The sequence below is a fragment of the Trachemys scripta genome, chromosome 17 (genome assembly GCF_013100865.1).
Source record: "Trachemys scripta elegans isolate TJP31775 chromosome 17, CAS_Tse_1.0, whole genome shotgun sequence".
Lineage (NCBI taxonomy): Eukaryota > Metazoa > Chordata > Testudines > Emydidae > Trachemys > Trachemys scripta.
The window spans coordinates 1111434-1125765 of record NC_048314.1 but is presented as its reverse complement, the minus strand read 5'-3'; the positions used below and the strand labels follow the sequence as shown (position 1 = coordinate 1125765).

The 14332-nt window shown below is 52.5% G+C and overlaps 1 protein-coding gene and 1 pseudogene across 4 annotated transcripts in view; one reads left to right on the top strand and one right to left on the bottom strand.

Annotated features, from left to right (window-relative positions):
- Positions 1-2691, bottom strand: part of ABCA2 (ATP binding cassette subfamily A member 2) — a 142660-nt gene extending 139969 nt beyond the window's left edge. For all 4 annotated transcript variants that reach the window (XM_034751979.1, XM_034751982.1, XM_034751983.1 and 1 more), the window contains exon 1: positions 2312-2691. In XM_034751979.1, coding sequence (XP_034607870.1) covers positions 2312-2377 — 66 coding nt within the window. In that variant the 5' untranslated portion in view covers positions 2378-2691. The remainder of the gene's footprint in view (positions 1-2311) is intronic.
- LOC117867167 overlaps positions 1-14332 on the top strand; it is a 658956-nt pseudogene that overhangs the window by 395999 nt on the left and 248625 nt on the right.

Genomic DNA, 14332 nt, shown 5'->3' with positions numbered 1-14332 from the left:
CCAGGATGATATAAGGCCCAGTGCTGCAAGCACTCACTCCTGTGAGTTCCCACATTACCTCAATGTGGCTGAGGGCTGCTGAGGTGAGCAACAGTTGCAGGATCTATATTATTGGGTGGGGGGAGAAAATACCAGCCCAACATTTCTGAAGCTGTTGCTTGCTAACCCTCAAATCAGAGGCTAATTAGACCAGGTCACCTGCCCCCCTCCCAATCCTGCCAGGGAAGCATTGCCTGTTCCCGATGCTTTGTCCACCGTGCTTTCAAATGCGTCCAAGGAGAGGGCTTCCACCATTCGCCTGGGAAGGGCTATTTCCCCCAACCCTGCTTCACTCGCCCGTCACCCAACGAAGCCCCAGGATTGTAGCCAAACAACCAAGGAAGAAACTTCCTCTGCTTAGGAACCCGCAAGCGCATTCTGCATTAATTACTATGCGCATAATTCTTCTTTAATCAATGCCCATGGCACGACAAGAGCTCTGTGCGGCCGATGAAACGCACTCGTCAGCCTTGTAATTTCTTAACAATGAATCAGAGCGAAGTGGGTGGGGGAAGGGAAGGAGTTAAATGTAAGTAAGAATCATTATAGCTTCACCGATTCCAAGGCCAGAAGGGACCATTGTGATCATCTAGTCTGACCTCCTGTACCACACAGGCCACACAATAATTCCTAGAGCCCATTGGATGTTTTTTCTAACCAATCTTGATTTTAAAATGGTCAGTGAGGGAGACTCCACCACGACCCCGGGGTAAAGTGTTCCAGTGGGTAATTACTCTCACCATTAAAAATTTACATCTCATTTCCAGTCTGAATTTGTCTAGCTTCAACTTGCAGACATTAGAACGTGTTACACCTTTCTCGGGTAGATTGAAGAGCTCAGTATTAAATATTTGTTCCCCATGTAGGTACGTACAGCCTGTAATCAAAGTCACCCTTTAACCCTCTCTTTGTTAAGCTAAATAGATGGAGCTCCTTGAGCCTATTGCTATAAGGTAGGTTTCTTAATCCTCTAATCATTCTTGTGCCTCTTCTCTGACCCCTCATACTTAGACACCAAATTGAGTCTCCTTTTGGAGATCTGATACAGCCCTTGGGATCAGGGAGCGGGACAGGCGGGGGGGGGGGGGGGGGGGAGGAAGGGGCATATCCTCTATATACTTTAAATCCCACTCAGTCTGCAGCATTGCTTCCTGAGCACCCAAAAGCAGGAAAGCGCTCTCCAGATTAACAAATGGGGAAAGATGCAGCTGACCCACATAGGATTTGGAAACCTATTTATAGCACACGGCTACAAATGGCTTGTGATAGTGCTCCCATAACAGCCACATTCACCGGGATCATCAAAATGGAGCTGGACAGAAGCATGGCAAACCTGGGATTTTAGTCAGTTTCGGGGAGCAGGGGACAGGGGAGAGGATGACAAAGCTGTAGATCTTGGCGACAACATGAATCCATCCCAGATATTCTGAACCGGCACCAGCAGACGGTGCCCCTTGCTGGAGCCGCGCCTGGGTAGCCCAGGTGACCCTATCCCACAGTGAGGCTGCACAGGTAAGGGGCCCAATTGTTGCTGCTGCACACAGGAGTGTTAGAGGACACAGCACACAGTAACACACACACACACACACACACACACACACACACCGGACTCCGAGCGGCCTCTCTTGGGTTTATAAGCACACTGCGTGCACCCATCACAGAGCCAGCACCAGATTTCTGCATCCAAAGCCCATCCATTATTCACCTCACGGACCCAGAGCCTGGGATATCACATCTTCCTAGACCCACACCTGGGGGGCAGTCTCACGCTCAAAGGCGAAAGAGAAATAAAAACACAAGCCGCCTGCAGACCCAGGGAGGGGGCTATGAAGTGACCCCCCCGGCTCATTAAATAGACATGGCAGATCTCAGCTGCCATCTCACTGCATGCAGGGAGTGAGGTCTCCCGGCTGATCTGGGGGGAGGGAGAGAATTTCCCAGCCCAGGCTCTCCAGGCACGGCAGGGAATGCAGAGGCCTGAGTCCTGTTGCACCGCGGCTGGTAGCCAGGGACAAGCTACAGCTGCCATCGCTGACCCCAGGCAGCTCCCCCTTCTGTGCAGCAGCCTCTCCCCCTCCGCTCTCTCCTTCCCCAGGCCAGCGCTTTCCGCCCCATCACAAAGAGAGGCGAAGCAGCGGCAGATTTCCAAGGATCTGCCCTTTAACCTCCCTTCCCCGAAGAGCAGCCCCGGGCCCCGCAGGCCGCCCAGCCCAGCCGGCACCCTCCAGTCCACCGCGATCTTCAGCGCCACGGAAATAGCGCGCAGACTTACCGGGCTCCTGCGCTTGAGAGTCACGTTCTTCCAGAGCAGGAGATGCAGCTGGTGCAGGAACCCCATGTTGGCTCGCCCGGGACTCCGCGCCAGCGGCCCCTGCGCCGGGGGGTAAGGGGAGCGCTCACCCCCCCTGCACCGCCATGCTCGCCCCCAGCCCCGCGGAGCCTCCGCTGCAGACGCCGCTGGCCCGTGGCTTTGTGCGCTGGGGGCGGAGATCGGGGCCGGCCGGTATCCCTTGCTGGAGCCCGCTTGCAGCCGGGCGAGGGGCCGGGCGAGGCCGGCGCTTGGGGACAGGCTGCTCGCCCCGCAGAGCCGGGCCGGTGTCGCTCGGCAGCCCCGCAGGTGGAGGTGCGCTGGCGGGGACGAGCCCTCAGTCTGCGGCGGCTTCAGTTCCGTTGCCGGGAGCCCCACCCCCTGCCAGCGCCAGGGCACTGCCTCTTAAAGCCGCAGAGCCCCGGCCGCCCTGCCCGCCCCTCCCCGGGCGAGCCCCGCTGCCCCGGCACCGCCGCTCCCGGGGGGTCCTGCAGCCCCCTCCCCGGGACGGGAACCTCCGCGGGAGCAGGGCTCGATCCCGCGACCCCGACGGTTCTGCGCTGGAGCCGGGCTGCGAGCGGTGCCCTGCGCTGCCGTGGGGGGGCGCCCCAGAGCCCGCGGCCGGAGCAGGCCGGAGCCCACGGGGATGGCTGCTGCAGCCCCCCCCGCTAGGTAATGGTCAGTAATTGGTCCAGGACCCACAGCCCGGCCTGGCCCTTCCCCCCTCTGGGCCCGGCTGTCTCCTCCCCACTTTGCCTGAGTGGGGCAGGGCTGGGTCTCGCTCTGGGGCCGGGCACCCCCCGGCGCAGCCCCCCGGTCGCTGCGGGCAGAGCCAAAACTTGGCATTTTAGCGCCTGGGACGAGTTGGCGTATTTGCGCCGCCTACTGGCTTTTGTCGTTTTCCGCCCCACAATTAGAGGTGACCCGTAATTGTTGATAGCGGGGGGCCCACAATTTAAAGGGGGGGGGGCATGTGACCACCCCACAGATGGGTGCTAGGGTGACCAGATGTCCTGATATTATAGGGGCAGATCCCGATATTTGGGGCTTTTTGTGATATAGGCATCTATTACCCCCCATCCCCTGTCCTGATTTTTCACACTTTCTATCTAGTCACCCTAGTGCAGAGGGATGGGGGGGGGGGGTCGAGCAATGGCGCCAGCCCCGCACGGTGCGGTTCAACATGGGAGCGCCACCTCAGCAGGCCACCCAGTCCCAGTCACTCTGGGTTGGGCGGTGCAACCAAAAAATCGGGGCGCACATGCCCCCCACACATCACCTGTGGCTCCATTTTTCCACCCCTGTGGCTTTGCCCCCTTGCCCGACCCTGGTTACAGCCCTGGGCCCACCCTCACACACACTGCTGAGCCCTGGCACCTCTGGGCTTGGCAGTTCATAGCCCCAGCACCTCTGGACTTGCTGCATCAGGTATGAATGTAAGCCCTGGCCCCGCTTTCGCTGCAAATGACGCACTGGTCACACTGCAGCTCAGGAGTTGAACTGGGAATAGAACCTAGAGCTGTTAAAGCTCATGGCCTTTGCCTGTGCCACACAACCCTGCGAGATGAGATTTTACAGACTTTGGCTTTTTTCCCCATTTTGCAAATGGATCCTCATTTTCTCTCAGATTTTTGCTCCCTCTCCTTCATGCTTCCTTACCTGTGCCCCTCCCTCTGGTGCCTGAACACTGGGGAATATTTCCCTCCCTGCTTTGAACCTGCAGTCATTTCGCTGTCCCAGAGTTGCCCCTCTGCTATGTATTTTTCTCCGCTTTGCATTAACCTTTTGCTAGTTTACATCACAGGGAGCCTTCAGCGAGGACAAAGAGTTTGTATATTTCAAAGCACCTGACAATTAACTAATCAGGTCTCAGTACACCCCTCGCAGGTGGGTAAGCAAATAGCATTCTGGTCTCAGGCAGCAGTGTGCCCATGGTGTTTTGGATGCTGTCCAGTGCTAGTTCCACTGACAGTAAGTTTTGGACCCTTTGGCCTAGATTTTCAGAAGAGATCTGCTCCCCTTTAGGCCCAGATTTTCAGAAACACCTTGGTGTGTTGGGTGCCCCACACTTCTGAAAATCTGGCTCTGACTGCAGGTGCTGAGCACCTGAAAACCTGGCCCTACATTCCCGATTGGACTCGGTGAGCCTACGTGCACTGTTTCTTTACATTTGTGGCAGGAATTTCTGGGGCAGGTTCTAGGCAGGAGACGCTTTCGGGGTGATGCTGGGTTCCTTACTGTAATCAAGTTCCTTGTTCAGCGTCAGAAAAAGCAACTCTTTGAATCTTTCCCGCTGCCACATGACAGACTGTCCTGCCCAGAATCCTTTTGGGGGACCGGCTGCGCTGTGTTTGGAGAATTCAGAAATAAAGCAGGTTACATTGTTAGCACTAGCAGCACACTTCTAGGTTGATATTCCCTCTAGCATGTGTATACAATGCACCACCCTAGCTAGCTCTTATACAGTCTTCCATCTGTAGATCTCAAAGCATTCCCCAATGCTTTTTGGTTTTAACCTCCCAACACTCCCATGAGGCAGAGAAGTGCTATTATCCCTAGTTTATAGATAGGAAACTGGCAGAGAGAGGCTAAGTGACTTTCCCAGAGTCCAACAGGAAGTTTGTGCAAGAGCAAGGACCTGGGCCTCTGCACCCATTTTACAGCTGGGAAAACTGAGGCACAGAAAAGTCTTACCTTATCAAGAGCCATAGAGGGAGTCATTGTCAGACCCAGGTTTAGAACATAGAAAATCCTACTTCTCAAATTGGAGTTCTTTGTTCAAACCTCCTCCTCTTTCCCTCTCCACGGACTCCCTGTGGGCTCAAACCACTGGCTCACCAACGATTTATTCAAGCTACTCCTTTAGCTTCTGATCACCAAGAGTACCTGTTGGTGACCGCTCTAGCATGGAGTCTCCACTCAGGGAGGGTAGGGACTGTTGCTCTGTGTTTGTCCAGCACCTAGCACAATGAGGCCCTGATCATGGCTGGGGCCTCGAGCTGCTATTATACCACAAACAGTTAATACTAGGGAGAATTAAGTTTCTGCTCTGAAAGCCCATTCACAGGGGAAGGGCTGACCTCTTCCATGAAGAAAGTCAGTTGTACCCAAGGTGCACACACTTTTGTAACAACCCTGGAAGTGGTATATCAAGCAAATGGGCACTGAATAGAAAATGTGCATTCTGGAAGAAATTAAGGGTCAGTTATCCCAGCTGTCTCATCTCACCATGTCAGCCCCAAAGAGTTTTGTTTTAGTATAAAAATATCATTGCAATCTAAGCTGTTGATCTTCAGATAGCGCAGGAGAAAATCGTCACACTGTCTTCTGCCAGGCTCTCGCTAAAATGCCAGGCACGCCCAGGGAGATGGTCCAAACAAAATGCTCCTGTGAAGCAGCTGAGAGATTTAAGATGAGGAGAAACAGCCACCAATCATGGACAAGAGCTAATTTGCATGCCATAGTTTCTGAAACCCGCTTGCGGCAGAATAAGCCCAGAGATGTGGAGTTTTGACACCTGACTTTTGTGCTTTAATGTCTCTGTGTCATTCACGTCTATCGAGTGTGGCAAGCTTTATTACAAGTAACAGAGCACTGTGGAAGGAAGGAGAGACTGGTCAGAAGGACTCTGCTGAAGATCTGCACACAGATTTATAGCTTAGGACTCTGAAGCAAGACTTCATGAAGGGAGAGGGAGAGGGCATTGCTCCAACGCTGCACTGCAGGGCCCAGCTGGAGAGCAGGGCGCAGAGGGATTGGAGAGCTAAGAGAGAACCTGTATTGAGCCAAGGAGCAGAGGACTGTGCGGGGCTGGGAGCGCCAGTCAAGCTCCAGGCCTGGGCTGAGATGGGGCAGAGGGAAGAGCAGTAGGGCAAGGAGACTCCTGGACTTCTGCAGAGCAGATTGGAGATGGGGGAGGCTGGGAGCCCCAGTAATGCGGCAGGCCAGGCGAGGTCGACCCATGGAGTACAGGAGACCCATTGCCTGTGTCGGTGTCTGGGGGGACGGTGTCTGAGTATCAAAACCGCTCAGCCCCTAGATCTTTAACTGCAGTATGAAAATATCCATGCGCCAGAGGCTCGTGGGGTCGAGCGCAGAGAGCTGCTTCTCGTCTCGGCCCAGTCTGCACCTGGCAGTCACTGCTGTCCTGTCCTGGGCAGGGGGCAGAGCTGCAGTCCTGTGGGAGAGGTAGAATCGCTGCTTGTCAACCAGGCGGCATCAGCGATGCAGCCAGAGGAAGCCTTGGGGGCTCAGCCCTGGCACACGACCCCTCCTGCCTCCAGGTGACCAGCTCGACTCCTCGATTCCCTGATTCCCAAGCCAGAAGGGCCCCTGGTGATGATCTAGTCTGACCTCCTGCGTGACACAGGCCAGACTCAGAGCCCAGGAGTGGCAGCTCGGTGGCTTTGATGAAACGACAGATTGGACCAAGGCCGAAGTGGGGGAATCTCTTGTGAGCACTAGGGGAGGTAAGGCAGAACAGGGCTGGACTACACTGGGGAGTGACAGCCTGGGGAAAGGACACTAGTAATAGCCATGGGAAAGAATCCCCTGAAAGACAAACCGAGAGAGGTTAATGGGTAAAGTAAGAGGCTATGGAGTGTGCTCAGATGCTGACCAGGCGTCTGGAGCCCTGGGTGGTAGTCCCACCTCTGCCAAGTCTATGCCTCAGTTCCCCCTCCCATGTTCTGCCTTTTTAGACTGGGAGCTGTCTGAGACAGGGACTGTCTCACTGTGTGTATGTCCAGCACTGAGCTCAGGGGGGCAGCTGGGTGCTCCTGTAATATAAATTGTAATCGCAGGGGGGGGATCAGGAAATGGCTAACAACTGAAGTGTGAGCAATGCAAACAGGCCCTGTCTGAGGACACACATCATGTTGCAGGGAGGGAGGGGGGACTGAGACTCTGCCAGGTATCGGACAGCGAGTGGAATCAGAAGAGGCCTTCACAGGACCTGAATCATAGAATATCAGAGCTGGAAGGAACCTCAGGAGGTCTAGTCCAACCCCTGCTCAAAGCAGGACCAATTCCCAGACCCCTAAATGGCCCCCTCAAGGATTGAACTCACAACCCTGGGTTTAGCAGGCCAATGCACAAACCACTGAGCTAGCCCCTCTCTGTGCCTCAGTTTCCCCTAATGTAAAATGGGGATAATGATCCTGACCTCCTGTGTAAAGGAACTTGGAGCTCTACTGCTGATAGGAGCTTGGTATTATTATTAACAGTGAACTGACTTCCCATTTGTTACCTGGGAGGTTTATTTCCTCCCTCGGGTGTAGCTCTTGACAGCTATTAACACCCAGGCTCCTGTCACTGCTCTCCTCCAGGCACGAATTCACTCCCCTCCAGTGCAGCTGAGACCAGATCACGGGGCATTAGGGATAGTCCCGCATTGGCCTGGGAATAGGCCACATGCCCCAACAGGGGACTTCTATGTTTGTGTGAGACTAATCCCACTAGTACTCATCCCCCCCCAGAGCAAGAGACCCTCCAGCATCACACCCCATCATGTCCCGGCCTCTTGGTGTGCAGAAGTGGGCACCCAGCGTGGCTTTCCCAGCCTGGGTCAGGGACTCTCATCCATCTCTGACTAATTTGTGTGGTGAGGGTGACAAATGACTCTCTCCAGATTATCTAAAAGATGTTTCACTGGAGGCCCGGGAGGCTTCACCTCGCTGGAATAAATAGACTCATCCCCCACAACAAAGGGCCAGGCCGGCCTTGTTAGGGGAAGGTGACACCTGGAAGAATGCAAAAATCCAGGCAGCCAGCACTGAAAATGCCAGGTCCCCCTCCTTCCCCACAAGCATGCCTGGAGTGCAGAACGAGACAGCATTGCTTTGCGCATGGTTAGCAACCTTCCAGCCAGGATCTCAAAGGGCTTTGCCATCAGGATTGAGCCTCTGTGCATTGCTTGTTTTTATCCCCATGTCAGACCTAGGGAAACTGAGGAACAGAGAGGTTGATTGACTTGGCCAAGGTCACCCAGGGAATCAGTTGCAGAGCTGGGACTGAAACCCATGAGCCTTGGTTCCTTGCACTAAGCACTCGACAGTGTTGTGTTTCACAGAGATGTCAGATAAAACCATAAACTCTTGGTGGAAGGTTGCAACGTCACACTGCATTAGGGCTTAGCATTCAGAATGATAATCCCGAAACAGAGAGACAAAGCAAACTGCTTGTATGGCAGAGAGGCCCCCACCTTACGCTAGGCAATTCTTTCCAGCCTGGTTGCACCTAGATCCAAGCTTTGCTACAGAACCCACTAGTCTGCAAGCAGGACTAGGGACCCCCCACCTCTTAAAATGATAGCTTGCAATTCCAACACAGCCATACGCACAAACAACATTCCCGCCCCGTGAGAGTTAAGGAGAGTGCAGAGTATGACAGAGAGTGGGGGACTGGAGGAGGAAAGAAGCCAACAGAAATAATCTCTGGGGAGTTTTCTCACCACAGTGCACCTAGCTCACCTCTCACAGGCAACCCTCCAGTAAAAACACCACAGAGCAGCCCAGGCTTCATGAGCAACCCTACAATAATAAAGCAATGTTGTGGGCATAGTGGAGAAAAACAGATTCCAGGGGGAAACAGATTTTAATTCCAGACTTCCAAGGGGTGAACAGAATGAAAAAACAACTGTTATATGTATGGACCATTGCTTAGGGAGGCAGAACAGCCTAGTGGATAGTGCCCTAGGCTAGGAGTCAAGAGGCCTGTGTTCTAGTCCCATGGAGCTGCTGTGTGGTCTTGGCCAAGTCACTTCCCTTTGTCTATCCTTCCGCATTTTGTCTATTTCAGCACTTTGGGGGAGGGACTGTCTTGCTATGTACAGCACCTAGCGCAGTGGGACCCAGATTTCAGGTGCTGCTTCTAGGTGTTACTGGAGTGCAGATAATTAATACTAATAACTTGCCAGAACCCTTTGAATACCTTGTTGGTGTTTCCATTAAAACTCTCTATTTTTAGACTATAAAAACCATCTGTGACTGAAATCTGACAAGCATCCAGTCCAGGAGCTCCCATTTATTTCAGCAGTTCACACTGTACCAAAACCATAAAGTTGTATCAGGTTTTAAGCTAGTCATACCAAGAGGGAGGAAGATACTTTCCCTTTGTTGATTTTCCAGCCCTACCGTTTTCCGAGCACAGAATTTTATGCTCGCGAACAGATTGTATTTGTCCTTTGGTCGGTGTAAACAAAGGAACAGAAAGATACAAAGGAGCTCTCAGGAAACGTTTCTAGAAGGCTAATTGGTACATAAGGCTGGAATTTTCAAAGAGGCTAAGGTAGGAGCCCAACTTCCACTGAATTTTCCACAAGCCACATCTTGAATTAAAGAGCCAACGTTCCCTAGCTGGCACAGCAACAGACGCCTATCCTCTGTGGCTTGGGCACTGGGGGGGACCTGTGATATATCCACCAGTCGGTTACAACATCAGCTTCTCACTAGGTCTGACCACTTCTTTGGATGGTGGTCTAAAATTTAAATTACCTGTATTTACAGCAGCAGAGTTTTCCGTCTGGTTCCCATGCTTCTAATTTGCATGGGGATCTTGAAAGCCAGTGCCGAGGGGTTATCACTAAGACATTTCAGTACTGCTTCCTCGTTCCACGGTGGGGGAAGGGGGAGCTGATTTTCAAAATCATTAGAGTGCTGGAACACGGATAACAATAGTGCTGTGGTGGGCACCACCAGTGGGTGCTGTGACAGGTTCAGTCACAGAGACCTGCTTGGGACTGTCACCTGACGTGCTGAATTTACCTCTGAGCCCATTTTCCCTGCCAGCTTGGGACTCCACAACCCTGCCTTGTTGAGCCAGACACGCTAGCCTGCTGCAACACAGAGCCAGGCCTGGCCCACGCCCCCAAATTGCAGACTTTGGCCAAAAACTGCTCAGCAGGTCTATCTCCAGCACCCAGACACCCAGTTCCCAATGGGATCCAAACCTCAAATAAATCTGTTTTACTCTGTATAAAGCTTATGCAGGGTAAACTCATGAATTGCTCGCCCTCTATAACACTGATAGAGAGCTATGCACAGCTGTTTGCTCCCCCAGGTATTAATCACTTACTCTGGGTTTATCAATAAACAAAAGTGATTTTATTAAGTATAAAAAGTAGGATTTAAGTGGTTTCAAGCAATAACAGACAGAACAAAGTAAGTCACCAAACAAAATAAAGCCAACACATGCAAGTCTTAGCCTAATACATTAAGAAACTGATTACAGGTAAAATCTCACCCTCAGATGTTCCAATAAGCTTCTTTCACAGACTCCTTCCTAGTGTGAGCCCAATCCTTTCCCCTGTACAGTCCTTGTTAGTTCCAGCCAACATCTTAGGTAGAAAGCAGGGGTATTCTCATGACTGGCAACCCCCTTTGTTCTGTTCCACCCCCTTTTACAACTTTGGCACAAGGCGGGAATCTTTTGTCTCTCTGGGTCCCCACCCCTCCTTCTAAATGGAAAAGTACCAGATTTAAGATGGATTCCAGTATCATGTGATTTGGTCACATGTCCTGTGAGACATTCTTCATTACGGACGGGCTGGCCCACATGTATACAGGAAGGCTTGCAGGGAAATAAACCATTTACAACCATTTATCCTAGTCAATGGGAGACATCAAGATTCTAAACCACCATTAATGGCCCACACTTTGCATAATTACAATAGGACTTCAGAGTTATACTTCATATTCCTAGTTTCAGATACAAGAATGATACATTCATACAAATAGGATGAACACACTCAGCAGATTATAAGCTTTGTAATGATACCTTACAAGAGACCTTTTGCATGAAGCATATTCCAGTTACATCATATTCACATTTATGGGGAGAAGGGATAGCTTAGTAGTTTGAGCATTGGCCTGCTAAACCCAGAGTTGTAAGCTCAATCCTTGAGGGGGCCATTTAGGGAACTGGGGTAAAAAGCCATCTAGGAATTGGTCCTGCTTTGAGCAGTGGGTTGGACTAGATGCCCTTCTGAGGTCCCTTCCAATGCTGATATTCTATGATAAGCATATTTCCATAACTCCTATGGAGTGCAATGTCACAGGTGCTATTACCCATGGGTCTCACCCATTCTTTTTCTAAAGGTACGGCCACCCTTCGAGCTCGGGCTGTGACTCCCAGCTGGAGGAGACATACTCAATCAGAGCTAGCATGCTAAAAAGAGAATGTAGCCATGGCAATGCAAAAGGAGGGGGGGGTTAGTTGCCCCGGGTACATGCCAGTCAGAGACACTAAGCTGCCATGGCTACATGATCAGAGCTAGCATGAGCATGTCTACCTGAGCTGGGAATTACACCTCCAGCTCGAAGCATAGGTATCCCCATAGCATGGGAGCTCTGTTCCGTCTGTGAAATATTACTGCTTGTGGTTAGTTTGGGGACACAGTCACTTTTGGGGGGCACTCTTGCAAGCAGCAAGGGAGTTTGCCCCAAGAACTGACTCTAGTTACAGAGATGAATGCAGAGAGCAGACTTGCGCCCTGGGAAACAGGTATTGGTATTTTGGCTGAGATCGCTGAAAGATGCCTGCCATTTGTGACCACCTCTGTTCTAGTCCAGCATTTCTCAACCCGTGGGTAGTGACCCAAAAGTGGGTCACAAGAATGTACGAAAGGGTCACGAACAAACTTTAAAAATAGATCATAATTTGCATATGTTTCATTGTATGTTAACACTGTGCATACCAATGGTATTGCTGCTGGCGATGGGTCTGCCTTCAGAGCAGGGTGGCCAGAGATGGGTGGCTGCTGGCTGGGTGCCCAGCTCTGAAGGCAGTCCCGCCGGCGACAGCAGCGCAGAAATAAGGGTGGCCTGGTATGGTATTGCCACCCTTACTTCTGCACTGCTGTGGGCGGCAGCCTTAACTTGTTATTAATTATTATTACTATGATTAGTACATGTACTGGGTAATAAGTGTTTTGGGACTAAAATACTTGTGTTTTCTACTTATGCTATTTCCTGGGTCGGGCCTGGCCACCAATGTTTACAAATGGATCCTGGTCCTAAAACGGTTGAGAGCCACCGTTCTAATCTGTGTGTACAGCACCTGGCACAATGGGGTGTCAATCCAGATGGGGGCCCCTCTGCACGTCCTAGATATAAACAAGAAATACCAGCAACGCTGATGGTGTTGGTATAGAGGAGCTCTGTGCTAATGCTGATGTTAAAACTCTGAGTGTATCCAGTGTGAACGCAAGGACCGCTAGCCACTGCTTCCCCACCACAGCACTGAGGATGCCACGTCCACCTCCTCTATTAGAGGGTGCTGGGGGTCAGCGCAGTCCTTGGTGCATTGACCTACTGTGTGCCTGTGCCTCAAAGCCCCCTCGACGGCCCCACAGGGTGTAGGTTAACTGGCATGTAAGAATGCTCCAGCCACCCGCCTCCCTCACGGTCCCCTCCAACTGACACACAAAGCAGCCCGTCCCAGACAGCAGGGAGCCCCCCCTGCACCCCAGCTTGCTGGAGCTCCCCACCCAGCGAAGAATTGAAGCATGTGAGCAGCACGGTCGGCTACATTCTCCCAGGCAGGTGTCTTGCTGCATCAGAGCCACGCGCCCTGTGCACCAGCACAATGCCTTCTAGCCTGGCCACCTGGGCCTTGCCTAGCCCCAGCTGGCACAAAACTGCATCCAAGGAGCAATTGCCCCCTGCCTGTGCGTATCCCCCTGCACTGCCCCCACGGCTCGCCCAGTGCCATTTGCCTCCACGGGCTTCTCCAGCAGCACATGACGATCGCCTCGGATTCCTTCACTCGGCTCTGCGCTGGGTTTGCAATCCCCCCCTTCTGCCCCTCCCTTGTCGTGATTTATGCAATTTCAGTAGCTGCTGTTACATAAGCTGTTCAAAATCCTCCGTGCACTCGGGGCCATGCTGAGCCAATCTCTCTGCAGTTCTGCGCTGCACACTGGCCTGAACCTGGCCAGAAACATGGGGTGGCACAAAGGGTCGATTTCCGTCCTGCCCTCAGGAGGTGCTCTGCCATGCCCGGGTGATGCCCCATCACAGCTGGGCACAGCACGAGGCAGACGCTGGTGGGGGGTGCTTAGGGGTTCATATTTCTGCATGGCATTAAATTCATGGGTAGGAAAACACAACACATAACCAGGCTAGCGCTGATTGCTCTGCCCCTCTGGGAGGGCCTTAGGAACAGAAAAGTCTCGGCGAACCAGGGCCTAATTCCCAATGGGAAGAGCTGGGCTTTAGTCCATCAACAGATCCTCCTCCATCCTGGAACTCCTTGGCCAAACGCCGCTCCAGGTGGAAAGTAGCAGCCGGGATGCTGGTGAATGGAAACCAAAGCAAGAGAATCTGCCCTGAGCCAGCAATCAAGGACCAGCTACCAGGGCCCAGGACAAGTGAAAACACAGTTGGTATTGGCCGAGTTGATCCTCTGCTTGAAAATAGGTAGTTAACGAACACGCCTGGCTGGGTGTCTGCAAGGCCTGAGCCCGGGATCTAGACGCGTGGACTCTATTGACTGAGATAAAGGATCAAGTCTGTGGCAGCGACACACTTTAAACCACTATCCATGGAGATGCCACTGGAAAGAGCCGTGTGGCTTTTCTTGCCTATGCCAGGGGCTTGCACCAGTCCAGCGACATTAATGGCTCATTCCCACTCCAGACAAGGCCAAAAGGTGGTTAGCAGCACGGCTGGGACCTAGGGCCACATGAGATCAGAGCTCATATGCTGTGATGGTCACAGTGCCTTAGACATGAGAGAGATTGGGCGAGTAGTGCCTGCTGTCTGACTGTAAAAGAAAAGAGGGAGGGAAAGGTGCTCCGAACCTCCTGGGAACTGGGCACAGGTGTATGGGTGAGAGCTCAGAAAGTGGGTTGCTTACGTGCCCACCTCTGTTCCAGGACACATGAACAGAGAATCAGTGAACCAGCTGCACGAAGAAAATACCCAGATTCCACATCACTGATCTCTCCTCCGATGGCAAACCCACCTGCGAGGCCCTGACAGCTGC